A 24,124-nucleotide genomic window follows, 5' to 3' on the forward strand; every position below is an offset into this window, starting at 1 on the left:
ATTTTTCTGGTTGAATTTTAAAGCTATAAGTGCAGCTGTTCCCTACAAACAATGTGCAGGTAAATAATAACCAGAGTTGTGCAGTCAGGAAGAGATGGAGGGTGTTTGTAGACAGAGCCAATGGGAGTTCAGTGTTTGCGTGTGTTTGCACATCAGTGTGTCTGAGTGTGTGTGTGTGTGTGTGTGTGTGTGGGGGGGGGTTCGCCTCTCCTCTCTGCAGTGGACCTGTCGCACACAATACTTAGCACCAGATCAACCCCTCCCATCCCCGCACCCCCTCCCGCCTCTTCCCTATACTCTGTGTGGGATCAAGTCTCACTCGTCCACAGCCTTCATGTCTGACAGTACCGAGGATAGAAGAAGAGGAGGAAGACAGAGAGTGACGGCAGACACATTCTTCTGAGGTTTGGACGCACCCGGGGAAGTTTTTGTCCATGTCACCAGCAGACCTGACGCCAGGACAGCCATCAGCCTGCAGCAGAGCTCTTTGCCCTTTCCACGGATTAATTTAACTAGCCTGGGATTCCATGTAAGTGAAACTGCCCAACTTTCCCCGCGCCCCTTCAGTAATTTTGTCTTTTTATTTTTCAGCTTTTCTTGGTGTGTTTGAAATCCAAGTAGATTTTTTTTCCTGTGCATTAAAGTTCGCAAGACGACCAAAGTAAAAATTGAGAGGCTTCGTTAACGTTCTTCTGTGGGACGATTTGCACTTTTCCAAAATACACACGTTGTTTGTTCTTGGACAGAGTCAGAAGAATAAACCGTGAATAGCGCTTGGAACGCAAATAAAATCCCGTCTGCGTTCCTCACGAGCAGATCACTGTGCTGATGAAAAGCGACCGTTTGATGCTTCAGTTAAATCACAGTGAATGTTAACTTTATACACGGCCGGCGTGACGTGCTTCGAGTAAATCCGACAATTCGCACTTGGTACAAGAGAGCGGTGCTGTTTGCTGCAGCGCTTCTCCGTGGGTAGGTGTTCGAGGCCTGTTTTTCTTTTACCTCTATTTTTGTAATAACCAGAAAGATGATCATCTCGAAACGTGTTCAAACGACGGCGTGACAATATTTGAAAATGTGAAAAATATTTGTGAATGTGAGGAAAACTGATGGGAGGCTGCAGAGGCCCGAGGAAACCCCACGAACCCGCGGACATACACGCGCGCGGATACTCACAAGCTTCACTCTGTATAATCACACTGAAGGGAATCTTCAAGGAAACAGCAGCAACAACAACAATAATAATAATGCTATTATTATTATTGTTATTATTATTATTATTATTGTTCCACAAAATAATTTTGTTTCATTCCTTTAAAATAACAAAAAAGGGAAAGAGCGTGAAACTGTCACTACAGAATAAACAGATCAAAATGTTCGATCACTATAAGCTCGCGCTGTTTATATTATTATTATTATTATTATTATTATTCCACAAAATAATTTTGTTTAATTCCTTTAAAATAATAAAAAAGGGAAAGAGCGTGAAACTGTCACTACAGAATAAACAGATCAAAATGTTCGATCACTATAAACTCAGAAGCTCGCGCTGCTCATATTATTATTTTTATTGTTATTATTATTATTGTTGTTGTTGTTATCATTATAAACATGAAAATCAAAGCGATTGTTCTTTTTTAAATTTATAAATGACCATCTTAGCGTTGCCCCTGCAGGCCTGTACTTTATAGCCTTTTTTGCATCCGGACATATGAAAATACTTACTTGAATTTGTTTAATCGAAGTTCACGTTTGGCCTCAGGGCACAATGGAAATATTTTACACCCAGCCGAGGGCCGAGGTGCTCCGCTGAGAGGCCAAGGTTCCAGCACAATGACTTATCAACATGTTTACATTACTTTTGTGATCTGTCGAAGTAATAACAACAACAACAACAACAACAACAACAACAATAATAATACTAATAATACTACTACTAATAATAACAATAATAATAACAACAATAATACTAATACTAATAATAACAATAATAATAATAATAATAATAATAATAATAATAATAATAATAATAATACAGACTTGGAGTTGACTGTCATTTGTGCTCCATCTAATAATAAGAAGCAGATCGCACACTGTTCAAACACAACCTTTAGTTATAAATGGACCCAGATTCACGCGCGGGACTTAACCCGGCCGTCTGTGAATAAAATCGCGAGTGTTTAGTATTCCCCTGCAGGTCTGAATTTCTGTTAACTAAAGTTGCTTCGCAGACTGAGCTGAATGGGTGAAATGCATTTTTTATCGGGCCTAATAAATTCTTGATGTGGAAACGCTCTGTACTGATCACTGTCGAGAGCTTCTATTGGCTCGCCCAACCAATTATTCCTCCGTGATTCTGCTGCAGGACTTCATCGGCCTCGCTCCCTCAATCATATGCAAATGGCTGTTATAGGAGGGCAGAAATTAACATCTACAAACATTGGACCGAAATTCCATCTGCCGCCTCTTAGGAGGAGGAGGCCCTTAATAAGTTCTCAGACAGCAAAGTGACACACATCTTAATCAACTCTTAATCCCAGGAATTAATTCTCAACGCGTTTATGAATAATTCCCGGGCTAATGCCTGCTGTCCGTGGAAATGCAAGCACGCCGCCGCGCGCACTGCCAGATGGACCGCCAGAACTGCAGAAATGAGAGGATTCCACTTTTTCACAAGTATTTATTGTATTATCGTCAGCAGATATATGCTTTGAGCTCGATTTCACCAGGCTGCTACTCATGCAAAGCGCTTCTGCTCATGCAAACTGTTGATTTGCGTTTACTTCCTAGCAGGACCCCCGCCCGCCTCCTCCAGATTACCCGTGTTTTAGGCTTTGTTTCAAAGCTGAGGTAGAGGTTCGAGTGTGCTCCAGGAAAGAGCCGCGGTCTGTGTTAGAAAGCAGAGGTAAGATCCGTGAAAAAGTCTGCTCAGCTCAGTGGTTCGGTCACGGGAGGCTGTGCGGTCAGTGATTAGTCACACTGTCAGCTGCTGAGGCCCGGCCTGCTCGTTAGCTCGGTGATAGTTTGTTGGACATACTGAGCAGGGAGGGAGGATGAGGGCTTTTGATTTTACAAATATAATCGAGCCCTTCATGAGAAAGTGTGTGTGAGTGCTGGTGGGTGGGGCTGTGGCACGTTGTTTTGGACAAAATGACTGGCTTGCATCACCCGCACTCGCCCTCACTGCCGAGCCAGCCGGCCTCTCGGGCCTCTCAGCACCACATTGACAGCAGGCCCCGCGTCCATCCATCACTGCCACGGCGGATATAGTGCCCCAAACTAGCTCACTGTCATTTCTGGCCAAAATACCGGACCTTGCTGATACTAAACCTGGGCGGCTGTTGCTCTGTCGAGTCCATCGCCGTTTAAGTGGCGTCTGTGGAGGGCTGTTAGCTTTAAAACAGAGAAGTGGCTCAACAACAATCCAGCGCAAAGGTAAACATCCATTGATGGTCTGCTTTTCAAATGAAAAGAGTTCATTATCATATAAGCTGATTGCCTGAATTCATATCTTGTTGCAGTTTTTGCTGCTTTTGTTTGACTTTTACAGTGAAGCCTATAGATGGGCCTTGAATGTAAAAGTGTGTGTTTGTCGTTGTTAAGTCATCCCGTTAAAGAAAAGTTGGAAAATAAAACAGTAACTGATCTTTTTAACCCACCGTCCATGTCAGAGTCATTAATCCAAAGCACTGAGGTCTCGCCCCCCACCCCCGGGATCCAGCTGTAGCTTCCACGCAGTGCTCATTTTCCCGTCTGTTGTGAAATGTTGTCACCATTGTCACGGATGCTCAATAAAAAAAAGAGACTCAAGTCTTTTTTCTCTGAAGTGTAGCAAATGTTGGTGGTGATCACACGAACGTGCTTTTTAAAGGCTGAGAAACAGAAGTGGAAGAAAACGTTGATTCAGATGTGGCACATGTCGCACACCTTTCATCACAACATGTAGGTTGGCCTCAGCGCAGCATCACACCCGCTGACACGATGTGAAGAGGGAGCAGGAAGAAAATGCAGTTGTATGTTTTTGTGTGTTGTTGTGCCAAACAGCATTTGTTCTGTGAACGTTAGTGGAGGACATTTGCATTTGTCAGGCTGAGTTTGGCGTTGTGTGGTTCTTTCTGGGATTACATTTAGTATTTTTACTTGATTTTGTCTTATTAAGCTGACCTCTAAATATTAGGACTTTATGTCCTCTCTGTAGGAGTCTTTAGGTGTGTTTTGCATGGAGCTACAAATATTTGCATAGACTCTTTAGGGCATTTCTGCCAAGAGAAACGGATTAGAACAATAGAATAAAGACAAAACAAGAAAAACTCCATGTGGTCACTGGTTCTACCTCCCATATTTCAAGAGTAGAGTATAGATGAGTGACAAATTAAAAGAAAACCATTGCTACATGTTGAGCCACCACACACCCCCAGATTTCTTCAGTGCTCCTTATTGTAAAGATGAAGCTCTCCTGGGAGCTGGAACTTCATCTTGCTCGTTTAGTGTTTGATAGTAGAGCGTAATGTCTGCCAAGCTGGTCTAAAATCTCCTGTAGGTGTTTAACTGACTCCAGATGGAGCGACTGTAATGACCATAACACGCGATTCAGATCATTTTCATCTGCATTAAGCATTAAGTGAGCCATCACATCATATGGATGGAGGCACGGTCCTCCTGGAAGAGACCAGTCCGGTCAGGATAACCATTTCATTTTGACAAAAAGGTCAGAACAACTTTGAGCCCTTTTCTCAAACTTCTTTTCAGGCCATTGCTTTTAATGAATTCCTACCATAAAACAGGGGATAGTGTTTAATCCATGTTAGCAGTGGGATGGTGGTCTTTGATGCAACACCGCAGTCCGAGCCCTCTGATTTAACTCTAGCAGAATGTCAGGCCTGGCATAGTGGCAAACAGAGGACAGGGAAACACATTCGTGATGGAGGGGCTGAGGAGAGGTGGGGGTCACAAATACCCGTTCGCCTGGAAATCTAAATGTGCTGCTTCTAAGTATAAAGCTTGTAACCACAACGTTAACTACACACAGACACTGGCAACATCAAACGGGGAGCAGCCGTATCATCTTTTTAAACCTCTGATGACATGGATTCGCTGACAGTAGCCTCAAGACCTGCTCTGAATTTTCACTCACTAACCGAACGTGGAAAATGCAAAGTCAATCAAAAAGACGAGTAAACATTGGCACCGTGCTGAGTTTAGGGTGGGTCTTTATCCCTTTGATTCCCTTTTCTTTGATTTGATTGAGTCCAGCACTTTGCAGCTGACAGTAACATCGATGAGCCTGCACTGATCCGCTCGCTTCAGGACCGTTTCTACTGGCTTCATTTCTGAACCAGCATTTTGTGATTAAACCAAATCCTGTTTTCACCTCAAAGCCACAAATCATCCCATCGTTTTCTATAACTGCATTTTCAAAATCAGCTGCTTTCAGATTAATAAAACAGTGACCGACACTTTGACCTCACTGTCTTAAGTTTGTCTTGGAAATGTCATAGTGTGTTTTACAGCCAGACCTCTACAGCGCTCCCTGTGTATCCCAAAATAGAGCCAATTCAAGGCAGGTGTACTTATAGCTGCTTGTGTCAGCCTTCTATACAGGGGATCATAATCATAACCACAACCGAGTGTGAAAGGAAAGCTTGGAGAGAGAAGAGAGCATGTATCGACAAGTACAACAAATACACACAGACCCACATGAAACACTGTGATTCAGAGGGTGATACAAAGACGTCAGGTGATCCTCAGATGCAAAGATGATTGTATGCACATGATGAACCACACTGTGTGTTTGATTTGATGCACTTCAAGTCAGAGTATTTGATAATATTTTTGAATTTTTCACGATTATGAAAACTCAGTCCCTTCCTTTTTACATTAAAGAAAGGAGTTGTGCACAACACATGATGTTGGTAACATCAGTATTTTATCAGCTCTGTATGGATTATGGCAGCTGGACATGAGTCATAAATATAAAACTGGAGAAAACATGGATAAATGTTTGAACGGAGTCACGACTGTCCCTGCAGTAAGACAATATTAAAGAAGGATAATCATCTGAAATCAACACTGCAAACAATAAAGTAACAATATTACAAAATGATGAAAATGTTCTTGGAAATAAAATATTTAAAAAGGTAAAATCGTCTTTCTGTTGGTAGAATTGTAGATTTATCAGATGATAATTGTGGTCGCTGACCTTTAGGCCGCTGTTTCTTTCTTTATGCTGACTGCAGGTGGTGAAAAGTGTTCTGACCGTGTCTTTCGCTCCGTGTGTGTCTGTGTGCAGAGCCTGGTTATGGATTTTAACCTTCTGACGGACGGTGATCCCCGCAGCCCGGCGCTGTCGCTCTCAGACTCCGGGACCCCGCAGCATGACCCGGGATGTAAAGGCCTGGACCAGAGCGGTCAGTCTGATCTCTGTCTGACACATGACTGATGCACTGCGCAAATGTACGACTAAATGGTTTATTAGTTTACTCTAACAGCGAGATGATATTTCCGTGAAGATGACTGGAAAAGAAACTGGTGGTTTTCTGCTTTTTCTGCGGGCTGTTGTGTCTGCTGACCTCGAGTGTAATGTCATTACAGAAGTGAAGAAAGGCTCGGAGTGTTGCGCTGCGAGTGGAATTACATTCTGAGCCTTTTTCATTTGCGGGTGATTTGTGTCGGCGCAGACTCTCTAGGCCCAAACTCAGGCCGATGATAAGCTCTAATCAAACGTCGCTCAATCCGACTTTGAATATGAAAATGAACCGCCGAACAATCAAACGTAATTCTCGCCGTGGACGCGCACCGGACCGGCGCCAGGATCGCGCGCTCTTTACAAGCGAGAAAACTGGAAAAGTTGCGGCCGTCGCCACATTTCTGTGTTTAATCACCAAAGCGACGAAGAACAGCTTCCCGTCAACTCTTCCGCCAATTTCTACGTGACCGTGAGACGGACGGACACCGAGAGGCGGCGGCTTCAGTTCCGTTCTTACAGAGAAACAAACTGTGTTTGATGAAGCTGCCACTCATCTTCGCTATAAAAAAATTAACCCACTGAAATTTTTATACGTTTCACAGACTTGCGTGACGTGACCGGTCGTACATAAGAATCATCGTCTCCGCTCTCTAAGGTCTGATCTGAACCCAGACACCCGTCTGCCAGTCCGTGTCAGTGCCGTGAGGCTGTGTGTTTATGTGTGTGTAACCCAATCTAATGGCTCCACTCCGCCACGAGATCCGTGGCACTAACAAACTGTCAAACACGCGCTATTCTAAAGAGAAATACGGCGCTCCCTCCGCAGCACCTGCTGTCGCCTTTTGTTCTCCTGCTTCTGTCACATTTCTCATCCAGTTAAAACTGCTTATTATTATAATAATAAATCAAAGAAAGCTTTTAGTTTGAAGGTAAAACTCAGTGTTTAAAGTTCAAAATCTAAATCACGCAATTTATGAATTACAAGCCTTTACTCCACAATCAAAACCCAAAATAACTCTACTTCATAAACAATGAATACATTGATGCCAGGTCACTCATGGAAATGAGATTTTAATCTCAATGAGATTTTTTACCTGGATAAATAAAAGACTAATAATAATAATTATAATAATAATAACATTAAAGTCTGGTTTAAAGAAATTGTCTTTTGCAATAAAACATGTCATAACTTCCATTTACCAAACACACACACACACACACACACACACACACACACACACACACACACACACACACACACACACACACACACACAGGCTATTTTATATATATGCGTGTGTGTGTTACTTTCAGTTTAATGTTCACGTGATCATGAACAAAACATACAACCTTAAGCTCTGTTATTCTGGAGAATAGGTTGCCACACCTCACCACACCGAGCTGACGCCTATGCTGCAGGCGTAACTGAACGAGTGTGCGGTGCTACTGGACGCTTTCTCTCTGGATAAAAGGCTCCACTCCTGTAAAACCTGACTGGCTTCTGAAAGCTGGGATCTGGACTCGTCTACGTTTAGCAGCTCATGTCTTTTTCTTCTTTCTGTGAATGCATCTTGCTCTTTGTTTTTTTTCCCAGCTGTTGAAAAGTAATTTGGTTAAAAGCTTCTTGAAGTTGTTTTCCGTATTAAAATCTCAGAGAGGCTGACCTGGAAGGACTTTGTCATGTCGGCACATTATCAGTCCGATTGCTCCTATTGTCCGTCGCTGCATTACTCTAAAAGTCGCTGCCCTTTCGTCCGTATTGTGTTATAGATTCTGGCCTTAAGTGACAGCTTACCCAGTGTCAGTTTACTGCCAGATAGCAGCTTCAGCTTATTCATTTGGTCGGTGGTCCCTTGGAGCCTGCTTTTAAACCCTGCTGATCATTTTGAACTGCTCCCAGAGAGCTAAGCCCTCACCAAACAGAGCCCAACCTGCCCTCGTCACAAAAGCCTGATCCACAGGATTAACTGGCCAACTAATTTCACTTCTTTCTGTGAGGTCCTCAAATTGCAGGAGTCAGATCTGTCAGAGAGGAGGCCTGGCAGACATAACATGCAGTCCCTTAAACACTGCACTGGGGGCGAAATGCAATCACTCTGTTCTCCTGCACATCTCTGACCATAATGCACTGTTTGCAGGCATTCCCTGCAGGCAACACGATGTTACGTTCTGGGACAGAGCGATACCATCTGATGATTCTCTCACATTATTATCCAGTCAGTTTCAGCTGGTCTGGATAGTGCCGGAGCCATCCAGCATGAAAGGTGTCAGAAAAATGTTTCCAGTGTCTCTAGCTCTCTCCGAAGCCAGCAAAATCCCCATTTTGGGAAATCACTGTCCTACGGCATTCGGATGATTTCCCAGAAAAGAACCTGAGCGTTCAGTTTTTCTGGTGTCTATATTCAAACAAGTAGGACATGTTTATAAAATAATAAAGTACATTTCCTGTGGTTTTTCACTCTCAATCTTTTCTTAATGATTATTAATGGATGCTGGAAGCGCATCAAAAATACACAAGTTCAAATGCAGAGATGGTCATGGAAGTGATGCGTGGTTGCTGTGCGACAACCCAGCAGCAACCCTGAAACAGCAGCTGTACTGCTGAAGCTTTAGGATGCAGGAAACCCAAAACTCAGGCATAAACCGAACTGGGAACAGTAAGAACAGAAGCACACACAGCACAGCCTGGGTGTAAGGACACGACAAGGAACAGAGGAAAGGTAAGGGCGCAGAGAAAACACCTGGGGGACACAATCCACTAATGAGCCAAGAAAGCCAAAGCCCAGTGTGACACACATGGAAACAGGGACTATCAAAATAAAACAGGAAACGCACGAGCTCGGCATGGACAAAAAGGTAAACAAACAGACTTCTGGAGACGGATACACGTGAACAGACTAAATACAAGAGAAGTGACACAGGAGCAAGGGAACCCCGAGAGCACTTAACCAAACACAAAGTAAGACGTGGAAGTATGATAACAGAAGCACAGGCAAGGATGGCCTCTGTAATCACAACGTGGAACGGACTCTGAATGTCAGGAATACAAGTCCGAACAGAGCCGGGCCGCGGCACTCCTTATGTTCACGCACACTTCCAGAGAAACACTTTATTTTTATGATCCGGGGCAACAGGAAGAGCAGTTTGTAAATATCACAAAAAAGAAAACAACAACAAATAAAAACATTAACACTGCTTCTGCCAACTATTTAACACACAATATGACTATAACAAATATCACTGATGTTAAAGTCTGTTTCTGTGTTACTCGGACGTTAGCTTGCATGTTAGTTTTGTGACATTACTTAAAGTGAAAACACTTCAGATTTATCTACATAAAACCACTTTGTTTCCTAATTTATACAAATTTAAAATTTGCACGTTAATTTGCACATGTTAACTTTACTGCATAACAAAACTGGATCTGTTTGCACTGGTATAATGGTTAAATGGGTCCAGTCAGATGGGTGCTTGAAGCCTGACTCCTCCTGTAGCCTCTCACTCAGTGTTTGAGTATTAGAGAGTACTTAGACATGGATGTAGGAGGGACATGACTGTATGTATGACTGGATGACCTTTACTTGAAAGGTACCATGTGACCACCATTTACCAGTTATAAATGAGATGACTGTGGGTATAAAATGAAAACCATTTGTTAACTTCCTGAGTACGAGTCAGAAAAGCATAGATGCTGAATGAACTGAGAAACCAGCAAACACTCTTGTTTTCATGTATTTTACTTAAAGGTTACAGTCAATAAATGTTTTATACATATTTACACATTTCTGTTATTTGAGAAACGAGTTCCTCCTTGTAGGTGTGGTGCTGATTACAGTGATGTACAGCAGGTGTAGTTGGTGTTAAATGACTTCTTATGGATTTGTTGATTAATGCTGATCAGTTTTATTGGCCTTTATTACTTACAGCGAACATATGACAGAAATCTGAGTCACTGTGTCCACAGCTGCTTTCATGTGGTCTTGAGTAGAGTACAGTTATGACTGTGAGCTGATTTGCATCGTCAGCCACGGCAACATGCAGTTATATGCATGTTTCTTCCTTTTAAAAAACGGGTATGTTTAATTCTAATCATTACTGTACAGTCATGTATGAACCTTCACGACCAGCCGTTTGATAGTCTATAGAGTCGTTGCTGTCACTTCCTCCTTGTGTCTCATGCAATGTGTTATACCCTGTGTGTCTGTAGACACAGAGAAATCCCAGCAGAACCAGCTGGACGAGTCCAGCGCCGAGGACGGCTCTCTGAAGAAGAAGCAGCGGCGGCAGAGAACACACTTCACTAGCCAGCAGCTGCAGGAACTGGAGGCCACCTTTCAGAGGAACCGCTACCCTGACATGAGCACCAGAGAGGAGATTGCAGTATGGACCAACCTCACCGAGGCTCGGGTCAGGGTGGGTACATGAGTGCTGTCATGGTGGGGAGAGGGAAGCCCTGACTGTATTTTGTTCCAGTATAGGTGACAAGGCTGCACAACATGTTTCCAAGCATTTCCCTGCATTAACGTTTGGTGGCCTTTGACTGTGTCCCCCAAGTGTGCAAACTTATTAACTGTGACCTCTGCAAACCACAACTTTAGTGCCATTGTCAAGCTTGGCAAAGTTAAACCTCCTACTTCTAAGTGTGCGTTCACAGTGACTGCAGCACTGCGTGAAAAATCGTGATCTCCTTAATTTGAATGGCGTCAGCCTGCACAGGAGAAGGCAGAGTGCAGAGCTCAGGCAAATAAGATGCAGACGTCTCCTCACAACATGTTGTTGTCCAGCAAGTCTATGAGCCAGTCCCACAGATGAGTCTGTGATGGGCTACTGTTCATAAACAATAGTGACAAATGGACTCTGACATATTACTCTGCTTTTACTTCAGGGTGGAATTATTCTTATTCTAATTTCATCAAGTGAAACGAGCCTTTTTAGCTTTGTTGGCTCTTCAGAGTTTGAACCAACTTTCTTCTGATTGGCTGCAGGTGGGAAGGTTTGTGTGCACACAGCACGAGCTGAAAGGACCACATCAGAAATATCTCCCTCACTTTGTGCACCTCCAAAAATTCAAAGGCAGAAAAGTGTCTTTGCAATCTGGGGGGTTTAATCCTGTCGGATCTTCATCTGCTCAGGAAAACACTTTACTCTGTAATACTGATTGTAATCTTTAAAATTTATGTTCATCTGTAAAGCTGGGGCAGAATTCATGATTTTAGCACAACTCAAGAACGGGATACGTCAGTCTTCTGTGTGCACCGTGCTATTCAATGTTGAAATATGTCATTAACAAATCTGCCCCCATGGATGTGACTCCATGTAATTAGCTGGGTAAAACATTTTGTTCCCTTCACCAAAGCGTGAGTTTGGACAATAAACCTAAATATTAGAACGTGGCCACACCCACTGGTTTGGTCATTGTAGCTATATGAAGCAGGAGGACACACATTGTGATGGATGACAATACAATCGCTGGCCTGCCTGACAAGTAATGGATCAAATTAATGTTGGCTGTAGGAAAGGTCACATAGCACGCACGCTCGGCTGATATTTGGAAAGGACAATAGAGCGCACATCGTGTCGTTCCTAACGTCCATCGGTGGAATCTAAAAACTCTCGATGCGGACCGTTGAAGCAGATTCCTCCATGTTCCAAAGATTTCATCTGTCAGTGTGATTCGTGTGATTTGTCAGGGAGCTATTGTTAAACATCAAAGCTGGCTGTGCTGTGCCAGTTTTTACTTAAAGTGACTTTAAAGCAAGGCAATGACAGTCATGTTTCCAACTAAAACATGTATTTCAGGATGTTGTGCGTGTGGGAACAATCACTGTGGATCCGAAACAAAGTGGTTTTGTGGCACAACCTGCCCCCGGTGTGCGGTAACCATCCAGTGTAGTTGTAGGATCTGGTTTTGTGTGCAAAGTTCACCGTAGCAATCACAGTTAGTTTAAATATGTCTGTGAAGGTTCTCAGTCATCACAGTCTAAGGAGCCCGGAAAGAAAAAAAGAGTCTGGACTTGTTTGAGTTACTCATAGTGCAGCTTACAGAGCGCTAAAACATTTCATCTGTAAATGTTCACACAAAACAAAAGTTTGATTTTGTTGCCTTTCAAAGTAAGTTTTAGAACTTCTATGTGCTTCATTCTTGTGCAATGAGGCTCTCCTCTCTGCAGGATGAGGAAAATGGTTGACTCTTTAAAAATGTGCGGTCACATGACCCACTTCCTCTATGGTTTCGTAGAAACAGGGCGTGGCACAGATCACCCCACTGTTGATAAGACGGATTCTTGGGTAAAGAGCGAACTGATCATAAAGAACTTCTACGTGATGCATTATTGGTTTTCATTTCATTTTGGATCAGCGTGATCTACACTGACTGTATGTTGAACTGAACGCTGACATCAGCAGATTAGCAGACTCATATTTTTGGATTTGAAATGTGAAATACACCCCATGAAATACACTCCGCATCAGGGCGTGGCCGGCCTTACACTTTCATGTTCTTGTCATGGCTTTGTGTCAGTCTTAAATTAAAAATTATAATCAAATGTTCAGAGACTCGGACAAATCCAAGGTTGGTTTCAGTGCAGGAGATTTAAATTGACTGTCGGTGGCATATTCAGCGGCAGGTAAGTGGGACTTTAGTCGGGGCGTGCGGTAAATCAGTGCTGATAATGATGCTGGATGAGAAACGTTTGTACAACTCAGTGAATGTTGGTGGATGGCAGCACATTTTGTAAAGACATCCAAAGTATTAGACGTAATGATGATGTAAAGTGCTACATGCCAGTACTCGCCTTAAATCTATTGCAAACATTGTTGATTCCTGGTCTAAGGAGAGTTAAAACCTAACAGATAAATGAAGCTTTTAACCTGCTTGTGTGGCTTAATAGAGTCGAGGTCTCAGAGGTCAGCACGTTTGGTCTCTTACTCTAAAGATGAGACTAAATTGAATAAACAGCTCCCAACAGTCAGGAGTGCTCTGGGTTTGCTAAACCTGTAAACTAAAGCTGGCAGTTGTTGAGCGGGTTGCTGTGAAACCTGATTATTGTTTGGTAGGTTTGGCTTTCTGACAGCTCGGGTCAGTCAGGTGACGCACTAAAGACGGGCCCAGTCTCTGCACTGGTAGATGTGTCAACAGACGAAACTGGGTCAGAGTTTCTGTGGTGACTATTTTTCAGGCACAGACAAAAAGTAACAAAGTGGAGTACGGTAACCAGTCCATCTCATCAAATGTGTCTCACTGTGGTTTCAGAGGGATCGTTGGATTTGTGTATTTATTTCAGCAAAAGACGCATAAAAGTGAAAAAAACCTCTCTCAGAAACCTTCAAACAGCATTGCAGACGACTCTCACAAGCTTGTCCTGACACTTCTCTGTTACTGTAGGATCGGGTGATGCACAGCATGCACCAACACAGAGGTTCAGGAGGATTAAAGCAGCAGAAAACGTGAATATGACAGACATGTGGTTCTGAACAGATCACCAGGAAGCAAATATAAAGTGTTTTTCACAGACATGTAGTCACAAAGCGCTGTGCATCACAAATGAAAACGACAGGAATAATGACAATAAACTCATAGGAAATACAGTTAATAAGATAAAAAAAAAACAAGGAAAAATACAGAAAAAAATAAATTCAAACAAAACAGAATAAAGAAACAAAAATGTTTGTAAGGACTTTGAGTCCATAGAGTCAGCTGAACAAAGTCTTTGTGCTGAAAAGCTCCGTCACCCCGAGCTTCAAGGGTAGACCGCCCGCAGGGGCGAGACGGGAATTAAAATATATATTTATATATATGTAAAATAATTTAAAAATGACTTCTAAAATCTGCAGGAAGCCAGTGTAAAGAGTATAAAATAAGAGCACTGAAGCACATTACTGATCTGGCAGTGGTATTTTCTATAGCTTGGAGATGTGACAGAGAAGTGGCTGAGTGGAGCGTCACAGTCATCTGTGCACGATATCAGAAATATATGCACAATTTTCTCCGGTTCAGCCGAGGAAACTCGAGCTCACAGTTTAGTGTTGCTTAATGAAAGAAACGGGGATGTGAAATAGCGTTTACATGTCAATCAGAGTGAATCAGATATTACACCAAGTATTTATATGGATGGTGGAGTGTGTCAAACACCATTGTTCTGCAAAGTTTGTCCAGAAATGTAGCTACAGAAGAACTCCTCTCATTTTGAAAAACCCTAGATTTGAATTTTCCACTAAAGCTTTAATCCGATATATATCCTCCAAATATAGGGCCATAAAAGCACCAATGTGACGCTTGCCCTTCCCTGACATTTCTTTCATTGAGATTTCGCAATTCAAATAAGTGAATTATGAGTTTTAATAAGCCTTTCCTAATATGACTGTTTGACAGTACACTTACTGTCTGTGATCATCACGTATTTCAGAGACTGTGGGTTCGTGCGCACACAATATTACTGAGTATTTGACAGAGAGTTATGGTTAAGAGACAGTTTCTAACTTTCTTGGTCCTTCGCTTTTGTCTTTGTTATTGAAATAAAATTATGAGTGAAACTGTTAGACGTCAACTTTCAGATAAATTACATCTTCCTGTCTGTGGCATTTCATGCTGTGTGTTTCTCTACAGTTTAACCTTTTCTACCCTCAACATTACCTGTTGGCTCTGTCATTGCAAATGAACTTTCATGTAACTTCCACAAAACAATAAAAAACAAAAAGAATAAAAGTTTTTTAATTAGAGCTAGTCTTAATTTGATGTAGCAGCTAAAATAAGTATTAAAATGTTACCAGTTTTCTAAGTAAATATATTTGTAAATGTGATACAACAACACATATAAAAGGTGTCACACAAGGAACATCTCATGATCTCAAGACCTCTGCAGCCTCACTGCTGCAAAACATACTGATGGCGTTGGTTAAAGAAGAAAGGACTGAAGGTGCCAGCGAGCACTGTTGGGGCCATAATCACCATAACCACGTTTATAATGACACAAATTACCAGATATTTATGAAACTATTCTTTTTAGTGAGATATAGCCTTCATGCTGTTCTTTAAACCAAAATATGTTATGGAAATATGAGCATGCTGTGCAGCACTGAGAAAGCTTACATGCTGGAGTTGTAACAATGTTTGAAAAATCTCAAAATAAAATATATATGAACTTATATTTGTATGATTATACAAACTACGATTCTGAGCCCAGTGCAGAATTGTCAGGTATAGTGTTCCCACAGTGTTCCCACAGTGTTCACATAGTGTTCCCACAGTGTTCCCACAGTGTTCCCAGTGTTCCCACAGTGTTTCCACAGTGTTCACATAGTGTTCCCACAGTGTTCCCACAGTGTTCCCACAGTGTTTCCACAGTGTTCCCACAGTGTTCCCACAGTGTTTCCACAGTGTTCCCACAGTGTTCACATAGTGTTCCCACAGTGTTCCCACAGTGTTCCCACAGTGTTCACATAGTGTTCACATAGTGTTCCCACAGTGTTCCCACAGTGTTCCCACAGTGTTCACATAGTGTTCCCACAGTGTTCCCACAGTGTTCCCACAGTGTTCCCACAGTGTTCACATAGTGTTCACATAGTGTTCCCACAGTGTTCCCACAGTGTTCCCACAGTGTTCACATAGTGTTCCCACAGTGTTCACATAGTGTTCCCACAGTGTTCCCACAGTGTTCACATAGTGTTCACATAGTGTTCCCATAGTGTTCCCACAGTGTTCCCAGTGTTTCCACAGTGTTCACATAGTGTTCACATAGTGTTCACATAGTGTTCACATAGTGTTCCCACAGTGTTCCCACAGTGTTCCCACAGTGTTCACATAGTGTTCCCACAGTGTTCCCACAGTGTTCCCAGTGTTCCCACAGTGTTTCCACAGTGTTCCCACAGTGTTCCCATAGTGTTCCCACAGTGTTCCCATAGTGTTCCCACAGTGTTCCCAGTGTTTCCACAGTGTTCACATAGTGTTCCCATAGTGTTCCCATAGTGTTCCCACAGTGTTCCCAGTGTTTCCACAGTGTTCACATAGTGTTCCCATAGTGTTCCCATAGTGTTCCCATAGTGTTCCCACAGTGTTCCCAGTGTTTCCACAGTGTTCACATAGTGTTCCCACAGTGTTCCCACAGTGTTCCCGCAGTGTTCCCACAGTGTTCCCATAGTGTTCCCACAGTGTTCCCACAGTGTTCCCAGTGTTTCCACAGTGTTCACATAGTGTTCCCAGTGTTTCCACAGTGTTCACATAGTGTTCCCATAGTGTTCCCGCAGTGTTCCCACAGTGTTCCCACAGTGTTCCCAGTGTTCCCACAGTGTTCCCACAGTGTTCCCTTCCAAACTGGCAGATGTACAAACATCCAGAATGACCACACAGTGATATCTGTGAGTTAGGAGATGCTGAGCATTGTGTATTGTCCTAATTATGATGAGTTATGTATACCTGTGTTTAATGGAATTGTCTGGGTTTATTAATGACGACAGAATAAAACAGTGTTTTGGGGTTACAATACATATACGTATATGTATGTTTTTATAGATGTTCCAAAAATGTAACAAATACAGACAAAATGTAAGGTTTTCTTCTGAAAAGAAGGCAGCTGTAACGATTCACTGTCTGAGCTTGTTTGTCTGATGGTTTCTGTGCAACCTGACTGTGGAGCTGCAGCTTTCACGAGTAACTGAAGGATTTAAACCAGGAAAGTGAAGCCAAAAAAGAGAATTCAGAACATGTCCAGCTGTGTTTGTGAAAAAAGAACGTTTTGGATGCCAAAACAATGTTCTTATGCCTCACACTGACCTGTTCATACACACACTGTATGAACTGTAACATATAACTAGCTATTTTTGTGCGTCCTAGGTATGGTTCAAGAACCGGCGTGCCAAGTGGAGAAAGCGCGAGAGGAACCAGCAGGCAGAGTTATGCAAAAATGGCTTCGGTGCCCAATTCAATGGACTCATGCAGCCCTATGATGACATGTACACGGGTTATTCCTACAACAACTGGGCCACCAAGAGCCTAGCAGCAAGCAGCCCACTCTCTGCCAAGAGCTTCCCATTCTTTAACTCAATGAATGTAAGCCCCCTGTCATCCCAGCCCATGTTCTCCCCACCAAGCACCATCCCCTCCATGAACATGGCCTCTAGCATGGTGCCCACAGCAGTAGCTGGAGTTCCTGCTACGAGCCTCAACAACCTGGGCAATCTCAACAACCTCAACAGTCCCTCAGCACTCAACTCGGTAGCAGTGACCGCAGCCACCTGCCCCTACGCCACCACAGCCAGTCCCTACATGTACAGAGACACCTGTAACTCCAGTCTGGCCAGCCTGCGGCTCAAGGCCAAGCAGCACACCAATTTCGCCTATCCAGCAGTGCAGAACCCCGTGTCCAACTTGAGCCCCTGTCAATATGCTGTGGACCGGCCAGTATGAACTAGAAACTCTGACTCAGTCAACCAGCTGTAAACTCACTGCTACCCCACTTCACATCTCCTTAGTTCCATCTGTAACGTGGCCGATGCACAGCAGACTGCCAGCTTGTGTGTTCATGGTACACAATAAGAGTTATCTCCACAACTGACACAACAAATAGACGTGTTCAGATGGACCACTGCGCTTTGTCGCTGAACTGACCAACTGCTTCAAATGATTTTTAAATATTATTGTTCCTTTTCATTTTTGCCTTCTTTTGAACTGCATGATTAGAATAAATGTAGAAACCAAGGCTAAAGAAAACAAAGATGCTGCAACTGGACTGCTGCTGGCCCACAAAACCCTTTGAGCTGCAGTCTTCGCTGCAAAGACAACTGGAAGATGTATATAGTTGAATTTTTCTGTTTGTTTTGTATGTGAAAAATATATCAAATGTAGTACGGATGACAGGAGCATGTTCTACAAATACAAAGGCCTAGTTTGATGTTCTATGAGCACATTCTTTAAGAACTTTATTGTGAATTCCTCGACCGTTGAAGGATCATAGGTCAAAGGTCGGCTTGGAGAGGTGACAGGTTAGTCCTGAAATACGAGCACAACCTCGAATTTAAACAAACAAACACACACACATGCACCAGAATGAGCAAGAAGTTTCAAGTAAATATAAAAAGCCATTGAGTATATAGATTTGTGTGGTGTTATACAAAGAAAGTCCATGACTGTAAACATGTATGTAAGAGTGCAGTTGTTATAACAAAAAACCAAACAAAAAACAAGCGAGCTTTCTTCCTGGTGTAGCCTGCTTTGTCTCATTCATGAACCAATTAAAGGATCCGATTCTATGAACCGTGGAGAGCATCTATCACTCCGTTTCTCTCATTTCAAAGACGTGACACGAACTAAAACATGCTGTTCTCAAAGCAATGTGCATGATGTGATGGAAACAGACTCACCTCAGCAGCAAGTAGCAGGCTGGAAGAGAGTTCGATGGGAAATAGTGCTCAGTGATATGTTTGACCTACAGTGTGAGTGGTGCCCACAGGAGATCCAGTAACGCTGAGAGAATTCACAGAGACGCTGCCAGTATTATATAAAGGCTTTGAGGAGCAGGGTGTCCCAGCAAAGTCCGAAACAAGGAGTTTGCATCAACATTTCCACTGCTGTTCCCTTTATCGGACTCATTCAGCTTTAAACCACAGGGTGACTTTATCTCGAGTGGGTTTTAACACTGAAGCACTGTGAAACTCCCAGAATTAATATGGAGAGTATGAAGAAAATGAAGACACTTAAAAAAATCATTTTATATAAAAATTAAACAAAAATCTTAATATTCCTTTGATTATGGACCGTGAGGCAAATACAGAGTTTAAAGAAAAATCTCTATGAATATGTTTAGATCTTCTAACACAATTTTCAGCATGTTTTTGTGACACAAAGTCAGAAGCCATAAACAAAAAGCAACAATCAAATGCCACACGTTTACAGTAGGAGCCTTTTACCTTTTCAGTGCTTTTCTCTCCATCACTTTTAAGACAGTTTTTACTCAGAAGACTTACCAGATGAGCGTGCTTTGGAACAATGGAGAAGAAGATTTAATGTGAAGCATCGTGGATGTTTGAAGCTTGTTACCAGCTCACGGTTAAGCTAAATCAAGCCTCAGAGACCAGGGTGGGGCTGGAAAACAAGATGTTAGAGGGGCAAATATTTCTTCTTATCCATATTTAAACACTTATTGAATTACCAATGGCTGAACTTAATGCACGCGTTCTTTGTTTCTCTATTGATTTATTTCTATGTATTATAATTATAAACATATCTATATATTAATTAGATCTATTTCATTACAAATGTCATTTATTAGACCAGCTGTAAGAACACAAAAAGGAAAATATTTTAGAAATCTGTCAAAGACGTAAATAACTGGTTTCACACCCGCCACATTGGAGTTCTCTGAGAAGCCAGAAATCAATCAAGCTTAATATTCAACGACTCACATTTTTCATTTCTTTTCAGGAATACAAATAAATATGTGTCATTTTTGTATCTTAATTAAATAAACAAAATAAAAAAATTTTTCAGCTTTGTTGAAAAACAGTAAATTTAAAATGAAAAAATAACAATAATTAGAATTAAAAATATTATATTTTGAAATCTAATTTCACATATTGTGAACGCTTGCAGGTGGATTAACATCACACAAACAAAAACAATGACTCTCAGCTGTCCTATTGGCTGAGGGTGTAATTAACTCATTAAGGCCTGTATGTCCATAATTACATTACAGCCCTGCAAAATCAATAGAATTATTTTACTTCTCAGGCTGAATGAGATGCTTGTTTTTAAAATGAAATATTAAATCCTATAATAATAAAATCAAACAGACATTCTCCAGTGGAGATCCTGATCACAGGACCTTTCATCAGATACTGATTGTTGTGTGAGTGTTTTTTAAGATTTGTTGTAATGATTAATAATCCAGTAATATTCTTCATACAGCTGAAGAGTCACATTTGCATAAGCTTCTATATAAACTTCTATTCACCAGAATTATGAATATTTAAAAACAGGCCAAATCACCCACATCTAAAGAACAGTAATGACTATATCACCCTAAATGTTAAGCTGTAGATTAAGGGTGTTGTGCACACACAAACATGTGCTGCAGTATTAAACACACCCTCAGAGACAAAGCAGCACTGTCAGATTGTACAACAAGCAGCAAGGAGCGCTCAAATTAACCTGCTGATCCAGCTGCAGCGAGTCTCCTGGTGGCCTCCTCACAGACCTGTTTTGTGGAGTGAAGAGAAACGGTCACAGTATGTGCTCCTCACAGCCACACCACAATAAAGAATCAATACTCCACCGGAGGGTTTATAGGTCCCTGATGTTTCCTCAGACCCACAGAAAGAGAGGAGAGGGCACAGAGCGTGGTCTGGAAAAAATACAGAACGAAGGAAGTTCTAACAATTACCTCAGAGAGTAGGGGAGAAGAGCAAACTAACAGGGAGGAGTTAGCGCTAGAAACAGAGAAGATTCAGCCGTTCTCTAGTTTTGCTTTAACCTAATATTTCATAAATGGTTTTAAAACAATCCCGACACCTCAGAGGAAGTTAGGGATTATGCTTTAAGAAATGATGCATTAATTACTTTTAACATAAGGACTTTAGATGATTATGTTCAAAATAGAAAAGGATAGATTTGATATATGTACAACACCGATGAAGACGTAATCTAATGTTTGTAATATTTTTATTTACATTATAATCACTACTATATTACTTTTTTTAAAAAAGCATAATTTTAAAATAGAATTAGACAGGCGGCGTGGCATAAATGACACGTCTGGAGAGTTTAGGAGTCAAAAATATTAATTAGAACATATTACAGTTTTTGCCCGTTGCCTGAACACATTTTGCAAAACTTTGCTCATTGTGCCAAAACCCTAAACACAAGTACACATGACACAACACTGGGAAATATACCATTCACATCTGCACCAAATTGAAACTCTACTCTCAAAACCTAAACTCTGCTATCAAAACCTGACATTCCTTTGTCAAAATGTAACTCTGTTGACAAAATGACACATACTTGCATCGTATGCAAACACTTACAGAGCAGGGGAACACACTAGTCTACTTTATATAAAGCACTGCAGTCTTTGATTTCCATTGTTCATTCAGAAGGCATATTTTCAGGAGACACATTTGCAAACAACCAAAAAAGCAAATAGACCTACTCAATATTGTACATTGCAGTACCATGAATTCAGATAAAGCAAAAAAACAAAACAAAAACAAAAAACCCATAATACAGTAATAGAAAAAACACTATACTGTAAACAAAAAATCATGACAATTGTGCATACGTGGGCTCATGGATCCCGCCGTCTGTTGGGGTCTGGCCACAGGACCTCATCAACATCGCAAGCAATGTCTTCTCCCGCTAGGCACTGGGGAAAATATCCTCTTCCATGTCAAAACCATCCATGGATTGCTGTCACCTGAATGTCGCCGCAGGCCTGTTCCATTGCCTGCAGAAGAGGCATGCAGGCATGTAGTTGGCGGTCATATACACGCCATCTCCAAGCCTAAAAAAATTCCTCTATAGGGTTTAAAAATGGTGAGTAAGGGGGCAAGCATACCACTTCAAGTTGACTGTGGTTGGAGAACCAGGCCTGGACCAGAGCAGCCCGATGGAAACTGACATTATCCCATATCACCACAAACCTGGGCTGATCTGGTCTGTTCTGTACAACTATATCATGGAGAGCATCTAGAAATGTGAGTATATGTTGCCTATTGTATGGACCTAGTTTTGCATGATGATGCAGAAGCCCTCGAAGGCTTATGGCGGCACACAATGTGATATTTCCCCCGCGCTGCCCTGGAACGTGCACAATTCAGAATCAGAATCAGAATCAGAATACTTTATTGATCCCTGGGGGAAATTATTTTTTGTTACAGTGCTCCATTTTAAACCAACATTAAGACAAGACAGACAATACGCTAACTAAGAATAGTACAATATATACATATATATACATACATACATACATAAGTCACTTATAAATAAATATTTGGAAAAGAAACATGTGTAGCTGTAGCAGCAAACAGTGTGTTAAGTGGATGCGTTGTACAGGGAGATGGCCACAGGCAGGAATGATTTCCTGTGTCGTTCAGTGGTGCTTTTCGGTAATCTCAGTCTCTCACTGAACGTGCTCCTGTGACTGACCAACATGTCATGGAGTGGGTGGGAGGTGTTATCCAACATTGTCTTTATCTTGGACAGCATCCGCCTCTCCGACACCACCTTGAGGGAGTCCAGCTCCATCCCCACAACATTGCTGGCCTTACGGATCAGTTTATTAAGTCTGTTGGCATCTGCGACCCTCAGCCTGCTCCCCCAGCATGCAACAGCATAGAGGATCGCACTGGCCACAACAGACTCATAGAAAATCCTCAGCATTTTCTGGCAGATGTTGAAGGACCTCAGTCGCCTCAAAAAATAGAGACGACTCTGGCCCTTCCTGTAAAGTGCTGTGGTGTTTTTAGCCCAGTCCAGTTTATTGTCAATGTGTACTCCAAGGTATTTATAGTCCTCCACAATGTCAACACTGACCCCCTGGATTGAAACAGGGGTCAAGTGTTTCCTGGTCTTCCTGAAGTCCACGATCAGTTCCTTGGTCTTTGCCACGTTGAGCTGCAGATGATTCTGCTCACACCACGTGACAAAGGAGTCGACCACAGCCCGGTACTCTGTCTCATCATCCCTGCTGATGCATCCAACCACCGCAGAGTCATCAGAAAACTTCTGAAGATGGCAGGTCTCTGTGCAGTGGCTGAAGTCTGTGGTGTAGAGGGTGAAGAGGAAGGGGGAGAGGACAGTCCCCTGTGGTGCCCCTGTGTTGCTGATCACCTTGTCAGACACACACTGTGGGAGACGTACATATTGTGGTCTTCCTGTCAGGTAATCAACAATCCAGGACACCAGAGAAGCATCCACCTGCATCGCTGCTAACTTATCACCCAGGAGGGTCGGCCTGATGGTGTTGAAAGCACTGGAAAAGTCAAAAAACATGACCCTCACAGTGCTCGCCGGCTGGTCCAGATGGGTGTAGACACGATTGAGCAGGTAGATGATGGCGTCCTCTGTTCCGAGACGAGGCTGATAAGCGAACTGAAGGGGATCCAGATGTGGTCTTACTATGGGTCGCAGCTGGTCCAGGATGAGCCTTTCCAGGGTCTTCATGATGTGGGAGGTCAGTGCCACGGGCCTGTAATCCTGGGGGCCACTGGGACGAGGCGTCTTTGGTACAGGGACGAGGCATGATGTCTTCCACATCACCGGGACCCTCTGCAGACTCAGACTCAGCATAAACAGTTTATGAAAGACTCCACACAGCTGGGGGGCACAGGCCTTGAGGACAAGGGGACTCACTCCGTCTGGTCCAGCAGACTTGCCTGAGTGAAGTCTCCTCATTTGCATCTCAACCTGGTATTGAGTGAAGGTGATGGGTGGGGGAGGGGTGTCAGGAATCTCACAGGAGGCAACATGTGAAGAGAGAGGCTGGCACAGTGGTGTGGCTCTGGATTCCAGGCTGACTGCAGGTGAGGTTGTGGGGGTGGGAGCAGACACTGTGGTGTCGAATCTATTGAAAAACAGATTCAACTCGTCGGCTCTATTCTCACCTCCCTCAGCTCCCCTGCTGTTGGTTGGCCTGAATCCAGTGATGGTCTTCATGCCCCTCCACACCT

At 42.6% G+C, this 24,124-nt stretch overlaps 1 protein-coding gene across 4 annotated transcripts; it reads left to right on the forward strand.

Moving 5' to 3' along the window:
* Positions 1–295: 295 nt before the first annotated feature.
* pitx3 (paired-like homeodomain 3) lies at positions 296–18,719 on the forward strand. 4 transcript variants are annotated; one of them, XM_076891348.1, is made up of 5 exons: positions 2,591–2,676; positions 2,791–2,905; positions 6,290–6,407; positions 10,674–10,879; positions 17,295–18,719. In XM_076891348.1, exons 3-5 carry the CDS (start codon positions 6,299–6,301, stop codon positions 17,865–17,867), a joined length of 888 nt encoding a protein of 295 aa, XP_076747463.1. In that variant the 5' UTR covers positions 2,591–2,676; positions 2,791–2,905; positions 6,290–6,298; the 3' UTR covers positions 17,868–18,719. The 4 variants fall into 4 exon arrangements, with proteins under 4 accessions (XP_076747464.1, XP_004572558.1, XP_076747463.1 ...); XM_076891349.1 differs by lacking the exons at positions 2,591–2,676; positions 2,791–2,905 and adding an exon at positions 296–529 and having other exon boundaries at positions 6,237–6,407; XM_004572501.3 differs by lacking the exons at positions 2,591–2,676; positions 2,791–2,905 and adding an exon at positions 296–529.
* Positions 18,720–24,124: the final 5,405 nt, after the last annotated feature.

The sequence above is a fragment of the Maylandia zebra genome, linkage group LG13, assembly GCF_041146795.1.
Source record: "Maylandia zebra isolate NMK-2024a linkage group LG13, Mzebra_GT3a, whole genome shotgun sequence".
Lineage (NCBI taxonomy): Eukaryota > Metazoa > Chordata > Actinopteri > Cichliformes > Cichlidae > Maylandia > Maylandia zebra.

Bases quoted from the DNA above. Each gene is read 5' to 3' on its own strand.
- pitx3 (XM_076891349.1), top strand. From the start codon at position 6,299: ATGGATTTTAACCTTCTGACGGACGGTGATCCCCGCAGCCCGGCGCTG. The intron at 6,408-10,673 runs GTCAGTCTGATC...GTGTGTCTGTAG, and splicing joins TAAAGGCCTGGACCAGAGCG to ACACAGAGAAATCCCAGCAG. The intron at 10,880-17,294 runs GTGGGTACATGA...TGTGCGTCCTAG, and splicing joins TCACCGAGGCTCGGGTCAGG to GTATGGTTCAAGAACCGGCG.